An 18,150-nucleotide genomic window follows, 5' to 3' on the forward strand; every position below is an offset into this window, starting at 1 on the left:
CTCCTATCCTCTAAAAATGAATCTCTTATTTCAAAAAACTTAAACCAGACTAACTATAATTTGGTCAAATTAATAATATCACATTTAAAAATAATTTAATAAATGATATATAGTAAAACAAAGATTAAAAGAAATACAAATAATTAATTAATAATTAATATTACAAATTATTAATTAAAAATGACATGATATATATATGATTAAAATACTCTATAAAATTGAAATTAAAATTTTTAAAGAATTTAATATTTTTTATATAAAGCAAAATAAAATTTTATAATTTTCTTTGTAGTTGTAATCTCTTTTTCAACCAAATAATTTACTAAAATATTTCATTTTGTTTTCAATTTTTTGGATTTCGCCAAACGCACTCTTATTATTACTGAGAGGTGAATTAGAGCCAGCCAGGGACTAAATGAAACTGTTTTAGAAAAATATGGACTAAAGTGCAAGCAAAGCAAACCTTTGAGCCTACTACGTAAATTTTTCGTTCGCAAAATCTTCCACGGCTAATAAAATCCATTTCTGTCAACAGGCAACATTAGCTACTCACAGGCATACACTACAAAAGCATAAAAGTCATATCAAAAACTCAACTCGCGTATTCGAGTCGGTCAGCTTTTCTATTGATCCTCTTTTTCGACTAAATTTTTTAACTATTTATTATTTATTTCCCTCCTGTTTCCCTTTTTTTTTTTTTTGTTATCACCTCCTCGCCGGAGATCTATTAATTTCTCTGTTACGTCTATCTCACCGGTAAGAATCTGACGTCTGTGTATTATTCCTCCACAATGTTCTCATAGTTACCGGCGTTTTTCGTACAATTCACTCGAATCTCGTCTTTGTATTTTATTCTGTTCGTAACATTCCGTTTTAATACTCTTAATACTTTCGTTTCGACAACCGAATAAGCAATTTTTTCCGTTTGATTTTTGTGATAAACTGAGTTTAAATTCAATACAGTGCAGCATTTAGTGTATGGAATGGTAATAAAGAATGGTCGGCATGAAAAGCGTATCGAGGAAGGTAGGTAAGTATGAGGTTGGCCGTACGATTGGAGAAGGAACATTCGCCAAGGTTAAATTTGCACAGAATTTGGAAACTGGAGAAAGTGTAGCCATGAAAGTTATGGCCAAAAGCACCATTCTCAAGCATAGGATGGTTGATCAGGTAAAGCCTTTAAATTAGTACTAATTTTCAATTTTTTCTTTTTAAAAGTTTTTGAGGTTTTTTAATGGATTTTTTGGTGGGTACAGATAAAGAGGGAGATATCGATTATGAAGATTGTTAGACACAATAATATAGTTAGGTTGCATGAGGTATGTTGTCTTTATGTAATGCTCCTTTTTATTTTCTTTATTATTGTTGTTATCATATTATCATTGATAGCATGTGTGTGTGTGTGTTTTTGTTGATTAAATTTCTAGGTGTTGGCGAGCCGGACCAAGATATATATTATTCTTGAGTTTGTTACGGGAGGAGAATTATTTGATAAAATTGTAAGCCCCTTATCTGAATGTTTAGTCATTTCTCATATTTAGAATGCTTGTATTTGTTAGAGTTCAATTCTTTTGAAATTAAAAGAAAAAATCAATGCATTTTGAAAGTAATGAAATCATGGCAAAAGTGATATGACCTTGCAAGGACTCATTTCAATTTAATACGTTTCAAACAAGGCAGATAGGAAATGATAAAACCCTCTCTTGCTTGCATATTTAAAGATTTTTGAACTGGTGGTGTGATCTGCAATATTCTAATCCTTACTGAATATATTAAAAAAATTCATAATTCATCTGGATATACAGGTCCATCAAGGAAGACTTTCTGAAAATGAGGCAAGGCGATATTTTCAACAGCTTATAGATGCAGTTGCTCATTGTCATAGTAAGGGTGTGTACCACAGAGACCTGAAGGTAAGCTGCTATATGAAGTGTTATTACTATTATTGTTTTCTTTTTCTCTATGTTTTGGATTCTTGATTTCTTACTTTGATGATCCTGATTTAATTATTCCTTGTGTAGCCTGAAAACCTTCTTTTAGATTCTTTTGGAAATCTGAAGGTTTCAGACTTCGGACTGAGTGCGTTGCCCCAACAAGTAAGCATGGAATTCTTACTTTCTCCTCTAGTTAAACCAGAAAGCTTTTCATCTAAATTATATATGCCATCTTAAGTGCTAGTGTATATTCACATATACCTTTTTTGCATGTGCAGGGGGTTGGACTTCTTCATACGACATGTGGAACCCCAAATTATGTTGCACCTGAGGTATGCTTTTGGAAAGCAACTATAGGTCTATAAGTACATGATATATTCTGTCAAGCCAAGCACTTTCTAAGCTAAATATGTGTAGAATTTGATGTTATCCATCTATGATTTGATCTCACATCCTGGACTGCTATGCCATTTTCTTTTCCAGTAATTATGTCATTGTTTGATTCTACTCTCTGTTACACATGTCCCATGATATGGTACCAGACTACTCAAGAGTGCATTGTGTCCATTCTATGGAGTCCTTTGTCACAGAAACTGTTGATGCTTGCTGATGTGGCCATCATTTATTAGAATACTAGTTTTTTTGGTTAGTTATTCCATGGGCTAGTTGTTGAAATTGTCGGGCACTTTGTTAACAACAAGAAGCAGTTAACTTGCAATGGAGGATATTCTCAACAGCTTTAACCACATTAGAAGTCACTAAGATTAAAAGAGCAGAAAAAGTATTTTTCTTTGTTTGAGGTAGGGGTGCAGGTATAGGACAGATATTGATATCTTGCTGAAGTTGGTAAAGTGACGGTAGTGAAGGAAAATTCCTGAATGTTAAACTGTATTTGACCTAATTATTTGATCCGTGGAACTTCTTATCTCTCATCTATTGTATGTGAACTTGTTGTGGCTATGTGTTCTGCAACTTATTACCTATGATATCCTATAACTTTGCTGGAAGTCATTTTCTGTGTGAATATGATAAATATATGTTTCTGTAGCTTGTACATTGTCTGAGGTAAGGCAGATGCATTTCCATAATTTTCTTTATATAGTCCAGTTGTGAACGCAAGTGAAAGATCTCTGTTTTTAAACGTGTTCAACCTCTTACACTAAATGGCTGCCACTCAGGTAATCGGCCACCAGGGTTACGATGGGGCAGCTGCTGATGTGTGGTCATGTGGAGTGATTCTCTATGTTCTAATGGCTGGATATCTTCCATTTGATGAAGTAGACCTTCCGACCTTGTACAGAAAGGTTAGCTGGATCAATTTATTTGGAGAGGATAAACATGATATGGATTTCTGAAGTGCTTCATTTTGTAAATTTAACAATGTCTTTTTTGTCAACCATCCCATACATGACAAAGGCATCCTGTCATTATCAAGTCCGGCAAGGAATTATTTTCATTATGAAGTGCTCCATTAAGCAATCCTGCTTATCCATTTCTTCACTATCAGTTCTGCATGGATACTTAAACATGCACTTTTACCTGTGTGCTTAATCTTATCATGTCTGTACCTATAGATACACGGAAACCTTTATATTCTCATCTCGCCCACAGGGAATGTTTCTTCTTGAGCTAACTGTTAATTATATAAACACTTAATTTCAATGTAGTTTGGACACCTAATAACTGTTTTTCTTGTTAATGTGCAGATAAATGCTGCTGAATATTCTTCTCCATTTTGGTTTTCTCCTGGGGCAAAGTCACTTATTGACAAGATACTTGACCCCAATCCTAAAACTGTTGAGTATTTATTTCACCATGTCAACTTGGCTTTGGATTGAACTGGAACATTTTACATGGCATACCTTTCAGTTGTCTGAATTACAAAGTGGTTGGAGCCCAGATAGACTTTGGTTGTATTGAACTTAATTTGCCGTAGTCCATTGTACTTGTAAATCTATTATCTGTTATATATGCCCTTCCTTTGTCTTCTTCCACATCTACTTTATGTTTTCAGCATTTCTTTTGGCTTCTAAAGATCATTCATCATTAAGTTTTGAAGTTTGTAATCATTTCTTGATCAGTGCATTAGATGCATGCAATTTGTTCATATTTCATTATGGTCGCATTCATTGAGATTTTAATAGTTATTTTATTTTATTCACGGGTTGAATTTATGTTGTCAACCCCCTGAGGAAATGAGATTTCATTATGAAGTGCAAACTTGAATATGTTCCTGATTATTGTGTTCCATTCCTCAATTGATTTTGCTTAACGCAGCGTATAAAGATAGAAGGAATTAAAAAGCATCTGTGGTTCCGTAAAAACTACATGCCTGTCAAACAAAGTGAAGAAGAGGAAGTGAATTTGGATGACGTTCATGCAGTTTTTGGTGATATCGAGGTTGGCATCGTTACTTACCCATATTAAAATAATAATGCAGGTTTACAAATTCCATAGTTGGCGTATATCTTTTCTCGAGTTCCTCTCCCTCTCTCTGGCGTATCTTAAATGAAGCTGAATGTGGCTTTAGATTCCTTTTTCTTGGCCTTGTTTATGCATTTCTCTTTACAATTGGTAGCTTTTGGCTTGTTGCAGGACCAATATGTAGCAGAGCAGACAGAAAACAGTGAAGGAGGTCCTCTTATAATGAATGCTTTTGAGATGATTACCCTGTCCCAAGGGTTGAATTTGTCTGCCTTATTTGACAGGCAACAGGTATGATGATATGGTTAACTATTATGGCCACCAGATATGACTGAAAGTAATGTCCTATCATTTTGTGCATCTATCATTACATGATTGAAGTATTTGGTGGCATATTTTGCCATTTTTACTGAAATGCTACATTTGTTGCCAAGTTGGATCAAAATGTTAGCCGACTGTTTTGCAATTTGCCAAATTTATGTAGAGATTTGACATTGTGGACAGAATAGTACATCTCACATTACCAATTAGTTATAAGAATTAATAGTGAATGCATTAATTCATAAACCGGCCGGTTTGTTCTGTTTGAGGAAAAATGCAAACTGCAGATGGTAGTTAGAGGTTTTGTAGTTTTAGATTCTGTAGACATAATTTAAAATCTTGAAATGGATATGATCAATTCCATAGGGGCCTGAATTTTCCATCTATAAGCATGTCATTGATGATTCCTGCTCCACCATGGATTGATCTCCTTCTTATCCTTGACTGGCTTATTTCTAGCTTTATGAACTATAAAATGTGCCTCTTTGTGCATTGGCTGATGGATTTATCTGTTGGCAGGATTACATTAAGCGGCAGACTCGTTTTGTATCCCGCAGACCAGCAAAAGATATAATTTCAACGATTGAAGCTGTTGCAGAATCAATGAGTCTTAAGGTTCATACGCGTAACTACAAGGTAGGGTTTGCTACATGCCTAAATCTAATTCAACGTCTTAAACTTTTTTCCATATGTACAATGCAATTTACCTGATTTTACATTATACTGTTGCCTGTTCTGCAACCATCTTCTTCCGTGTCTGATCCTAAATCCATTCCTAATTGCTGACATGGACAGTAGTTGGTTCTATCTGCTTGTGTTTTGGTATATCAGTGTTCATATCAGCAAATGTGCACATTTTGCTCTTGCATGGGAAGCTAAAGGCAATTACAGTGGATACAACTAATGAAGTGCATTTCTTTTATGAAACTAATAAAAAATAGCCATAACTGAACAATGTTTTGACTTCAAGTCTTTAATATCAATCCATTCTTATACTCATATTTATTGTAAGGTATGCACTGAGTCCATTCTTCTAACCTTAATTGGACTCCAAGCAAGAGAGCATGTTAGTGATTAACCTTTTTTCATATACCTTATTTGACAAGGGGATGAGCCTTAGCAAAACTGCTCCTTTAGCTGTTGGTCACACGTTTGAGACTCAGAAACTGCCTCTGTGCAGAAGTAGAGGGTTGTGTCCTCCCTCCCCCTGCACCATCAACAGCCAGGAAGCACCTTGCGCACCCGGGATGCCCTTTATTCCTTATTTTATAATGTGGGTTTTAGGTTAAGACTTGTGAGAACTTTTGGTATGACTTTGAAGGCCTTTCCTCTCGAATTTTCTTCGAGGCCTAGTATCCTCCCTTCTAGTGAAACATGTCTTTCTAGATGTAGATTCAAACTTATGTTTTTGGTTTGCATGTCCTGGTATGTATGCTGCCATTTCTGTGAGTTTACCAGGATCTGTTTTTATTTTCTTTTTGTTCTATAAGATATGAGACATTTCCGTATTAATAACAGAATAAAGTTGCGGAGTTCTTGTCCATAGAAATACAAACAATGGACTTATAAAGTAAATCACTAGCTCAGGAGGCACTAAAGAAAATTCCCATGAAGAAATCACCTTCATTGAGGCCAATAACATTGGTCCATTGAATTATTATATGTCAAATTGCAATATCTCTGTATCAATTCTATTGATTCCAAAAGTGAATACTCTCGCAGACAAGACTAGAAGGAATCTCTGCGAATAAGGCCGGACACTTTGCGGTTGTTTTAGAGGTATATTGTAGATGTGATTTCTCTCTCTCTTTCTCTCTGTCTTTGTCTCTCTGTCTCTTCAATTTTTCGTTTTAAAGACTGTAGTTTCACTTGTTTCAGAATGAGCACCATTTCTGAATTTGTTGTTTTATGCATAGGTTTTTGAAGTTGCACCATCACTTTTCATGGTAGATGTCCGAAAGGCTTCTGGTGATACTCTTGAATATCACAAGGTAGTTTCAACATACTCATGAAACTTTGTCTATCATCTTCAAATCTTGCTGCATATGTAGTTGTGCCACTGATACATGTATGATTTGGATTTAAGAACTCATAAAGCCATGGCAACAGAGTTCTGAACTAATAATGAAGTCATTTTTTATTTGCAACCTTGGTCATTTCAGTAGATGATCTCTCTATAGATTTATATCATGTAGAGCAATGGAAACTTGTCTTGATTAAATATAGCTAGCTCAACAATAAAGGATTTCTATTTCAAAATAAGAGTAAATAAAAAGGTGTCAAGTCATTACATGATTTTTCTCTCTTTATGGTCAATCAAGGACAGCATTTGCTTTGAAGATTAGAGGCTACAATTCTAACTCCTTTTTTTTTCCTCTCTAATTTTTTGGTGTCTAAAACATGTACCACACAGATCAACATTTCTCTTACCTGTTATATCTTTCTTGCCCCCTTCCCTCAGCTTTATAAATTTCCTATCCACTAGAATCGTAACCTCACTAGGTATTTTATGAGCACAGTCGTCTTCTGTTTTGGCTAACTACTCCTGTAGTAATGCCAGTTTCATTTGAATTTGAAATCTGACCTTAGGCAGCATCCTGTGAGACAATTAACATGCTTTAGAATGTTTGCAACCATAGATTGTCAATTCTTTCTATCGTGGAAGAACCTATAATTCACAGAAGCTGTCCAAAGTATTATCATGTGATATAATTTATGCATCAGCCATATCCACTTGATTCTCACTATCCGTGTCTTTGTTGTCCTGGTAGATTACCCAATAGCATCAGATGTAATTACTTGCGTGTAATCCATTAATCCTGTAGGCTTTTTGCCTTGTTTCTTTCTCACTGCAGTTCTACAAGGACTTCTGTTCTAAACTAGAGGATATCATCTGGAGACCAGCAGATGGTGTGAATGCCTGCAACCTCCTTAGATCAATGACTTGCTGATCCACATATGTGGGAAGTGAAGCAAATCAAAGTAAGCAGAGCAACACAAGGATAATAACGTACCCTGGAGAAAAACTTGCTCAAACAGGGATTTGATGGCAACGTATTGCCTTGGTGTATATGTTACCGCCAATTTGTAGATTATGATATCATTGTCACGTGTGAAAGCATAATGTTGTAAATTACAAAGTCCGAGTTCATAGCTTCTTTCCTCGTCACCTTTTTGGTGAGGGACCTCTAACCTATTACTCCTGTATTTAGAAGCCATACTTGATGGCTGGTAATTCCTATATTAAGTAGTAGCATTAAAGAGATGAATTAATTAGTTTCCTTCATGCAACTATTCCCTTTTCCACATTTTAAAGGAAAATTTTTCTACAGGGATTTCATATTTTGTCCTATTAACCATTATTTTTTGGGCTGCCAGCATCATTCTCCATTGACTGTCACAGCTATGAGCACCACTGCATCTGCCATGATTCCTCCTCCACCTGCTCGCTCCAAACTACCATTGTTCCATCATGACAAACTGCATATTTTTGCACGTGGCTTGGATAGTTGGTAAGCTTTCCAATTAATATCACCATTGCTAGCTTTTGTTATTTCGATAACGGCCCTCCGGTGGCACCAAGGACAACTTCAGGCTAATCCAGTAGAGCAACATTCACTTTACGGGAATCATCTTCTAATGTTCAAGTATAAGCTGTTTCTCCGGGAGAAAGGTTAATAAATAAATGAAACAAACAAGGAAAAACCAAACAGAATTGGTGAAAGTGTGAATGGAGTGAAGCTCTCTGTACAGTTAATTTGCTTCCCCACAATGTAAAATTTCACTTATTCCTTCCTCTTCCTCAGTAAAGACTTGAGCTCTTTATTAGTACGTCTTAGATTCGAATACTATTTATACATATCCAATGATAATCCTAAACAGTCCTTCGCATGTTTGCATCTTTAAGTAACTCGAGTAAATCTCAAATGATGAACCCAAAGTGAAAGCACACAGTCCTTGTATTGATCAAAAAGGAGAGTTGACACAAAACTCAGGTATTATCAAAAGTTCGAAATAGTAACATACAGACACTATCATTTCCCTACACAAAATTATAATTGTCAATACTTCTGAAATTAACAAGTATATTATTCTTTAAAAGAGGCACCGAGAAAGAGATGTTTATAGCTAGTTATCGTTGCTGCTTAAGGAACTTATACATATTTCACGAGACAGTAGACTACAAATGAAATAAAGGAGCAGAAAGTAAGCCCCAAAGTTTAATATTACTACGGTTTTTTGGTAGAGAATGAGAGAGAGAGAGAGAGAGAGAAAGAAAGGTTAGCTACATGTAATACAAAATTAATATACTGGCTAGATAGGGTTTAGGATTTAGGGTTTATACATATTTATATCAAGGTTGAAAGTACTTATCTCCACATTTGCACTTCCATGATAGCAGATAATAACTTTCATCCCCTCTAGACAATGACGTTTTGTGGTGTGGAGGAGTAACTAGAGCAGCCATGCAAGGCCTGCAATTTAAGCATCTATTGATACACTGAGGTGGCCTTGAACCCAACACCATTTTCATTTGCTTTCCATCATTATCTCTTAAATATGGTGATGACCCAACTGTCAAAACTGTAGCAATATATATAGTATCAAACAATGCCAAAAAAAAGAAAAAAAGAAAAAAGAAAGACAGAAAATAGCATATACATGATTCTTGAAAATTTAATTTAAGGGTTTCGTTTCTTAGTGTGTTAACTCAAAAGGTTTAGTTTCAATTATTACCTGAAGTGGAAGAAAAGAATGGAAGGAAAAAGATGAACATCAGAATGACTAATGGAATTCTTGTTAGCCCATTTGGGTAGTAAGCTAATGAAGCCATAAGGTCTTGTCAATGAAGTAAATAGAAACAGTAATACAGAATGGATTATGAAAGATTTTTTTTCCCTTCAAGAGAAGAAAATTGAGAAGCTATAGCTATTATTTTGTGATGACACTGGTGATTCCAGTTAAAAAGAGGTTTTCTTGCAATAATACTACATGTTTCCAACATATGATTGCAGAAGCTGTAGTGTTTTGTTTGCTGAAAATATACAATGTATTCTCACTTTTTTTTTTCTTTTTGTTTTTTCTCTATGTGTGCGTGTGAAGAAAGGAGTGAGTGGTCCCAAAAGAAATAGGCTTTTCTTTGAAGACTCTTTTCAAGCAATAGTTACAATGTGTGTTCAGGGTTTCAGTGTGAATGACTGAAGTAACATTTTTCATCTTTTGCTAGCTGATGACTTGACCTTCTTTTCCGAATTATTGAAGTACTATTATGTCTTCATTTGTTTTCTCTCTCCAAATATTTGAAAAAGATATATCATATGTTCATGAAAAAGAGACATTTTATTTTCATATTATATACCCTTCATGTCAGATAAATTAGTAATTGCAACCACTAGTTTAGTACGGTATTAACAGATGCATTTCTCAGTTTAACAAAAATTGAGTTCGAGTTTTCACTCTTCTGCTATCATAAGAAATATTTAACTTTCTCTTAATTCAGTCTCAAATTTTCTCTCTAGTCACAAAACGAAGAAATCAAAAAGTGATTTGATGAAATATAAGGTCTCAGGATCCCTCTTAACCTGTGAAAGTTGCAAGAATAAATAAAACCAGAAAATGGAATCCATTGAATGTTTGTGGGGGAGGACTCTCCGAGGTCTAAGTCAGATATAGTCTAGAGTGTGTCGTTAGAGAAAACTGAGAGTTACAGACAGGGAAGGAGAGAGACAATGGAAAAAAAAAATCCAAGTTAACCAGCATCCATTCACTATAGACAACTGTATGAAATCTATAGCTGTTCATTTTATACAAGTACATAGTAGGGACTGCATTGCATGTGTAGTAATGTATGGATCATGTTTTGGGTATGGCAGACAGACAGGTAAACAATTTTTACCCAAACAAAACAGTAATACATATCATTCAAGTTTACCCCCTTTCTTTTTCTCTTTCTTAACAATGCTTTGGTCTCTTTGTCGCTTAAAGCATATGGGAATGGGAACTCTTTCAAGCATGTACAGATAAATTGGTGAATTTACTGAAGCCTTTTGGGTAAATTTTAGCTCCATAAATCCGATCAGACAACCTAAAAAAGTAGGGAGAAGTAGCCCTGGATGGCGATGTCCGCTCCGATGCCAAGTCAGGCAAATATCTTTGTTTCAATTCCTGACAAACCATATATCTTGTTATGTTTTCCTTCTTCTTTCTCTTTTGAGTTTGATTAAATTTTGAACTTCCATACCCAATTATGAAAATAGTCCCACTTTATCACTTGGACTAAAGCACCAGATTATTCCAACCTGTAATGTAATGTTCTGATAGAAAGAAAAATTTAATTTAATGGGTATAAGCTAACGCCAAGTAGTGAAATTTTTCAGACCTTATAATAATGCATACATGCTTGTGCATAACGTTAATGATGTGAAAGAAAAAGAAAAGGAAAACATAAGGTTGATAAACTTACTGATGCAAGCCAGCTTTTAGTAAAGCCACAAAACCTAGAGGCTAAGCTACAGCTTTAGTGATGGCATTACTAGCAGGGCAAAGTGCTTTTCCCTGCCGAGAAGTTTTCGATATTTAGCAGTTGGGTTTACATTTCTTGCCCCAGAAAAATTGTCATTCACCACCAGGAAGACAACAAGCACTAGCAAAACCCGAATTTTCTGCTGGTGCCTATGATGTCTAGGCATTGTAGATGATGCTACCTGATGTAAAACAAGTACATGTACCGCTATGATACCGGTGTTAGAAGATGAGACACACCGACAACTATTACTATATGTTTTTCCTTTTATTTTATAGGTATTAACCATTGACAGGATCGTAGAACTTTCGTGTTTATATAGGGGATACATTTTTGTCACAGACCGGACTACTTCGCATGGAAGATTAGTGTAGAGCTATATAACAGCGACAGAACTATAGAAAATGAACCATGAACGAGAGAAGAATAAGAACATCTGAGTTGTCTATCTACTATTACTGCAATAGCTGAATGAATTGAACTTAAACCAACTACTAGTACTTGCATCAAACAATGAAGGAATCTAGCCAAGGCCTCTATACAACAAATGCATCCTGAAACAGGAAAACTGCTCTCGGATGATTATCATCACAATAAAGAGTAAAGAGCATGAAACTCCAACCATCACATATATTAGCATTCCTTCCACACAATTGAATTGCATAAGAAAGGGAAAAGCATTACATTTTATTCAAGTAGTTGCAAAGTACAATTCCTAATCAGAGAGAAGCCTGAAATATCAGGTCTGGTCTTAAAAACAAACAATGTTGTAGTGGCAAAAGGGATGAACCAGATACCACAGCCAAAACCTGCCTATCTGAGGAACCTAGATAAAGAACTGCGCTAAGCAACCTTACACACAGAGGACTTGGATAAACGAAAACATACGAGACACCTGATCGCTGATAAGGGCTTCAAGCACCACTGCCCTTTATTAAGACACTTACAACAAACATGAACCCATTAAAACGACTGGATATGACCGAAATGATGAAAGCTTGATCATGCGATCAGCATACCATAGAACAACATATAACATATGACAATAGCTAAATACTGGGGGTGGGGGCTATGTTTACATCCAGCAAAACATAACAAGGATTTGACATGATGTGAAAGGGAGCAGCCAGTAGCCACAAGGGAAAATATAAACTAGAGCTTGGTAACTGTATTCTCAAAAAACAATGGCCATGAAAGAGGAGGCCTCCCAGTCAATGGGGGTTAAACAGTCGCAACAAGCTTTCAACACGAGGAAAGCCTGCAAAAAAGATGGAGGAATGACCTGCCAAAGTTCTCTGGAAAATAACCAAACCACAGTTACAAGAGGGACCCGTTTGCTGATGGGCCAAAAACCTATGCTGAATGCTGCTATCCGTGTAAGCTGACTGAAGAAACTCAATCCTTCCACAATCTATCAAATCCAACTGAAATCCTTGAACGTCCTAAGGCAGTCTAATGCCTTCAATTCTGCCCACCCCAAGGCAGTCCACTGTCTTCAATTCTGCACATTTGACTCGGTGTTCCTCCTCTTCCTGATTAGGATAGGATATCACATCTCCATAAGCTCTCCACAAGCAGCTCAACTGTGTTGCTGCTGATAGAACTGCAGTTTTGGAGATTTAAACCCATCAGAGTCCTGCCCAATTTCTTTAGGAAAGGAAAGCTTTTATTTGATACTTCAGAACAGCCTGACAGGGAAAGGACTTGAAGATTGAGCCGATCTGCGCTAGACAGGGTAGCAATTCCAGAATCAGTGACAGCACATTTAGACACATCTAGATCACTAAGAAACAAACAGTTGTGAGTGATAGCTTTCAAGCTAGCATCTGTAATCTTCCTGCAACCATCCAGATTCAACAATTCAAGAGATCCACCATGTATCCTAGCCAAGGCTGAAATCACTTCATCAGTCAAATTCATGCAGCCACTAAGATTAACCTTAACAAGTCCTGCCTCAGAGCTCTCCAAGAGTGGGAGAAGCCCAGAATCTGTAATTGCACAGAGGCCACTGAGATCTACATGCTGAAGCTGAGGGCACAACTTGCCTACCAAGGCCAAACTAGCACTGCCAAATCCTGGGCAATTTCTAATGGACAAGGATCGCAGAGAGCTACAAGGAGAAGAAACTACCATTTGTGATGCTACATCTCTAATCCCCATACACTTCACTAGGCTAAGAGCTTTCAACTTTGTTCCACAGTTTGAGATTGCACCAACAATCCCTGATTGAGTAACTCTGTTACACTCTTCCAACTGCAGGCTTTCAAGAGATCCTGCAGCTCTGGCAAAGGAGACCAGCCCATTGTCTGAGACAAAGCAACACTTACGAAGACACATCTGCTTCAGGTTTGTGCAGCCTTTTGCTATAGCTTCAATACTTACATCTGTTATCCCCCGACAAGAAGAAATTGTCAAAGACATCAATTTCTGCAAACCCTGAGCATTACCCATGACCCAAAAGCCCTTCTCACTCACATGCTGAAGATTACTGAGGACGAGATTGGTAACAACCTTGCCATAGTGCCCAATTACTGCGAGAGAGAAATCTGTGACGTTCAAGGCCTGAAGCTTTACCTTTGATAATACATTGGTGGCTGAGGACAATAGACTAGATACTCCATGATCCCCAACAAGACGACAGTCTTTAATTGATATAGACTGTAGTTTATTGCAAAACTTTCCAATAGCTTGTATGCCCTCATTACCTATCTTTGGACAAGATTCAATATTTAAAGAGATCAAGTTGGAGCAGTTCTCAGCAATTGCAATTAAACCCTTGTTGGTAATTGAAGGGCAATTACAAAGGTCAAGCTTCTCTAACAAATGACATTCTTTTGCCACCTCGAATAGACCTTCATCCGCAACACTCGGAACATCCCATAAAGAAAGAGACCTCAAAGATGGGCAGCCTCGAGCAATTGCCGTTAGACCAAGGTTGGTTACTCCACGGATAGAGTTGCTTCCCCGGATCAAAAGCTTACCTAGCCCACCATGTCCACTAGTTCCAACAGCAATTGCAGCAAGTCTCATATCAGTTGCTTTTTTTCCTTCCAAAGACCGTGTAAGGTACCCATCACTCTCAATTTCCCCATTTTCGTCACAAGAAGATGCCATCTCTACATCATTGCAACCAGGAACTATTCTCTCATTGCAAAGTTCAGCCCTCCGTATACTGCTCAATAGTGTAAGCCAGCGCTTGGAGACACAAGCGCAAGCACTCCTTTCTTTGCCACCAGGGATGCGCCTAAAGATCTCAAAGAGGCATTCATCTGGAAGAACATCAATTGATGGCTGCTTATTCTGCTCAAACTCAGATGATCCAAAGAGAAATGGGGAACTAATGCGCGCCCGCTTGCAAGGAGGGCTGTATGCATCAACGTGGGAGCCAATAGAATAATATCTACCCAAATCCATGGGATTTGCACACAAAGACCCCCCAGAATAGAATTCATCATCACCTGAAAAACACATTCCAAAAGAAGTCCAATAAGCAAAAGCTGTCTTCTTTATTCTTTTTCCTCAAAATAAATTATTCTACTTTACAATCTACTACATACCAAACTAAATTATGTTTTAATTAAAACAACTAAAAGCTAAATTCTTTGCATGTATTTCAATAAAGCCTATCAATTAAGTAACTAAAGTTTGATTCATTGTTTACCTATTCACTTAGAATTCAATCTAAAACCAGTAAACAGATAAATAACATTAGAAACTAAGAAATACCCAATTAACATAACTAACATCTACAACTTAAAAACAGAAGACCAACTGCTAAAGAAAATATAAAAAAGAAAGGAAAGAGAGAAAGAACTCACCACTGTAGTTAACAAGAGCAGGCATGATTGAATCCAAAAGAAGAAGAATAAGAACCCTTGATCAAGATCCCAAAAACAGAAAGAAGAACTTTGAACAACAATCGTTAAAGAAACCAACAAGAAACAAATCAAGAAAGAAACAAGAAAGCTTGAATGCATTAGCAAGAAGAGAAAAAAATGGAACTTGAAACCCTAACACAGTAGGGCAAAAAAAGAAAACAAGGAAGAGAAGAGAAAGTGTTGCAGCGAGTTTTCTGTTTTTTTTTTTTTTCTCTAGTTTTCTTTGAAGTAGGTACTGATGGAAAATTGAAGAAAAGAGTTGTTATATATGAAAGGTATTCCAGAGATACATTGGCTTTAGAAACATGCATTGAATACTTCCTGAAAACCGGTTATTCCTTTCGGTCCAACGGCTCACCTTAGCCTCATCTCTCTTACCGGTTACCGGTTTTTCCTGTTAAATTATTTCTTTCTTTATTTTATTTTATTTTATTTGTTGTTGTTCATGCATCAGGAGCTATTTGCGACCGCTTCATAAAAATTCTTGTTGCACATTAATACTCTTTCCCTCTGCCTTTGTCATTTTATTTTCATTTAATGTGCCTACATAATTACCAAAAGGCATTAAAAAGCCAAATCTAATTTTAATTTTAAATTCTCGACTTTTCCATAAAATTCAAGAACTTGCTGCTGCAACTAATAATAGTCATTAATGAAGACGTATTTTTATTTTTTAATAAATAATATAAATTTTATAAAATGGGTTACTGAAATCTATATGCATATACATATATTGTTTATATTTTTATGTCATCTAATGTTATGTAAAATTTGGGTTTTTGCTGGTTTTCCCTTTTTCTATTTTTTGAATTTGCAATTTTTAGTTTGATAAGCCAATAGAAAAAGGAAATTGAGTGCATTTTTTTTCTTGTTATGCAGAATGATGTTTGTGTAGTGAAACAGACAGCACAATGAGACGTGTGCTCCATGTTGTTACATTGTAATGATGAACATAAAAAAGCAAAATTTATTTTCTTCCCTTTTATTTATTTATTTATTATACTTAATATTATTTCTTACCAAATGGGTAGCTATTGGATTAGCAGAAACAACTGGCAAATGACAGATTGGTTAAATGGGTTTTAGTGAGGCAACTTGGCCAAGTGAACCCTTTTTTTTTTTCTCTTCCAGCAAGTTGTGAGCACACAGGCTATCAACAACTTTTGAGGTTATTCACAGTGAAGTGGTCATGTGTCTTCCAAATACTACTCATATGGACAGTTTTATGGGGGACTTGGGATTAGAGAAATACAATTGGACCTGCCTACTTTTTATGTCATGTTTTCCTAATCAACTTTGCTCATTAGATGACAACTTTGTTTTTTGTTTAGAAACTTGGCTAAAGAGGTTGTATTACACTTCTTCTTTCGAAAATAAAGAAAAAGAAAAACTATTTTATTAGAACAACTTATCCACAGATAATGACTTTTTGGAAGGGACTATTGTCCACTATTAAGAATATGATGCTTTTTGAGTTTTGGGCTCTCAAATTTAGTTGATGACATTAGAAATGATGATTAGGGGAAGCTAAAATTTTGTATCTTCTGTCCACTTCTTATTGACAAATAAATAATTTTTGGACATATATATATATTTTTTAATTATTATCATTTTATAGATATATACTTTATGAGAAATAATTATACCTTAAGTTCTTAATTTTCATCAATTATATCTTTACAAGTGGATAATATATCTTGGTCTACAATTACTCAAATTCTTCCAAGAATATCTTTTAAAAAGAATATAAAATTGTTTTGATAATGTCTAAAAGATACTGAATATTTACAGCGTAACCATGGTAACATTAATGTGGTAAGATTAGCATAAAATTATGCAGTTATTCTGTTTTTGTTATTAAACTTCAGTCATTTATGAACACTAATAAATAGTAGCTTTTTTTATTACTTTTTTTAAAAAAAAAATAGTCATTTCATCAATCATATACATTTGTACTGAAATGACAGAAAAACCCCGCTTATAACTTTCAGTAATTCATTATAATATTCTTATCCATTTAAAATGGAAAGAAACATAAATGATGACTGACACATTGCAATCAAATTATTTTCATTGATTGAGGGTTAAGAAAGTTGTGCATGCACTAACCATTTCTGATGAAGCAGCTCTTCTGTAAAAACATAACCTGTCATGTTTATAAGTTATAACTGGACAATTAAATACCAAATAATTGACAAATAACTTGTACTTATCATACTCAAAATGCTAAAATCATGCTTATATTCATTCAGTTCAGCAGTTTCCATCTTCAATAATCTGACTGTTAACCTCAAATCTAGAAGAACAAAATTAATTGCATGCGACTATTTCTATATATATAAAAATTTAAATGCAATTTTTTTATAATTCTAATACTGAAAAATAGATATTAGTGTGCTTGGGGTTCATCAGAACACCAACTAATTTTGAATTTTCAGTTTTCAAAGAGACACCCAACTTGTTATTTCACCTGCCAAGAAACCACCCTGGTAGAAATTTTCTTAATCTGGCAAGACAATTTATTTTTCTTGTGAAAGATTTAACATTAAAAAAAAAAACCACCTAAATTGAAGTTGGCCCAACCAAATAAGGAGAAAGCAGCAGGAGCAGCAATCCAATTTAGAAGTGAATCAGGTTAAAAGAATTTGCAATGCAACTTGGCCTGTTGGCCAACAAAATTGAGCAAATGAAGTCAACTTTTTAGCTAATTAGCGATTTCTTTCTCCTTCTGTATACCAGTCACAGTTGTTTGCTCGGTTGACCATTTGAAAACACACAGAAATTAATTAATTAAACCAAAACCCACAAAAAAGAAAAGAAAGGGACCGATGTCTTTAGGTGGAGAGGTACATAAATAATCTTTTCTGGGTTCTCTTCTCTTGGACAAATAGTTGTGTGTGCAATGAATTTTTGATATGTGCTTTAATTAATTAACATGCTATGTAGGTCCATTTCCTAGCTGAGACTCCCCCCAAAATAATAATAATAAGAAAAATAAAAAGAAAGACCTCTAAAATCAAAAGTTTTGCAAGTTTACTTTGATTTATCTTGGTACTTTAGAATCAATGGA

The 18,150-nt window shown here is 35.3% G+C and overlaps 3 protein-coding genes across 7 annotated transcripts; 1 reads left to right on the forward strand and 2 right to left on the reverse strand.

Moving 5' to 3' along the window:
- Nucleotides 1-493: 493 nt before the first annotated feature.
- On the forward strand, nucleotides 494-8,008 carry LOC8275900 (CBL-interacting serine/threonine-protein kinase 24). Of its 5 annotated transcripts, none has more exons than XM_015722556.3 (15): nucleotides 494-613; nucleotides 969-1,170; nucleotides 1,257-1,319; nucleotides 1,428-1,499; nucleotides 1,806-1,913; nucleotides 2,022-2,096; nucleotides 2,213-2,266; nucleotides 3,113-3,238; nucleotides 3,641-3,730; nucleotides 4,212-4,334; nucleotides 4,530-4,649; nucleotides 5,199-5,315; nucleotides 6,402-6,458; nucleotides 6,596-6,670; nucleotides 7,535-8,008. In XM_015722556.3, exons 2-15 carry the CDS (start codon nucleotides 997-999, stop codon nucleotides 7,628-7,630), a joined length of 1,350 nt encoding a protein of 449 aa, XP_015578042.1. In that variant the 5' UTR covers nucleotides 494-613; nucleotides 969-996; the 3' UTR covers nucleotides 7,631-8,008. The 5 variants fall into 5 exon arrangements, with proteins under 5 accessions (XP_015578042.1, XP_015578044.1, XP_002524508.1 ...); XM_015722558.3 differs by having other exon boundaries at nucleotides 523-609; XM_002524462.4 differs by having other exon boundaries at nucleotides 536-756; nucleotides 964-1,170.
- A 123-nt stretch (nucleotides 8,009-8,131) lies between these two features.
- On the reverse strand, nucleotides 8,132-10,163 carry LOC112535647 (EPIDERMAL PATTERNING FACTOR-like protein 8). Its single transcript, XM_025158319.2, has 2 exons — nucleotides 9,417-10,163; nucleotides 8,132-9,263 (listed from the first exon to the last, which is right to left on the reverse strand). Exons 1-2 carry the CDS (start codon nucleotides 9,511-9,513, stop codon nucleotides 9,034-9,036), a joined length of 327 nt encoding a protein of 108 aa, XP_025014087.1. The 5' UTR covers nucleotides 9,514-10,163; the 3' UTR covers nucleotides 8,132-9,033.
- A 1,697-nt stretch (nucleotides 10,164-11,860) lies between these two features.
- LOC8275898 (EIN3-binding F-box protein 1) lies at nucleotides 11,861-15,317 on the reverse strand. Its single transcript, XM_002524460.4, has 2 exons — nucleotides 15,021-15,317; nucleotides 11,861-14,660 (listed from the first exon to the last, which is right to left on the reverse strand). Exons 1-2 carry the CDS (start codon nucleotides 15,043-15,045, stop codon nucleotides 12,739-12,741), a joined length of 1,947 nt encoding a protein of 648 aa, XP_002524506.2. The 5' UTR covers nucleotides 15,046-15,317; the 3' UTR covers nucleotides 11,861-12,738.
- Between the last annotated feature and the right edge of the window lie 2,833 nt (nucleotides 15,318-18,150).

Source organism: Ricinus communis, chromosome 3 (assembly GCF_019578655.1).
Source record: "Ricinus communis isolate WT05 ecotype wild-type chromosome 3, ASM1957865v1, whole genome shotgun sequence".
Classification (NCBI taxonomy): Eukaryota; Viridiplantae; Streptophyta; class Magnoliopsida; order Malpighiales; family Euphorbiaceae; genus Ricinus; species Ricinus communis.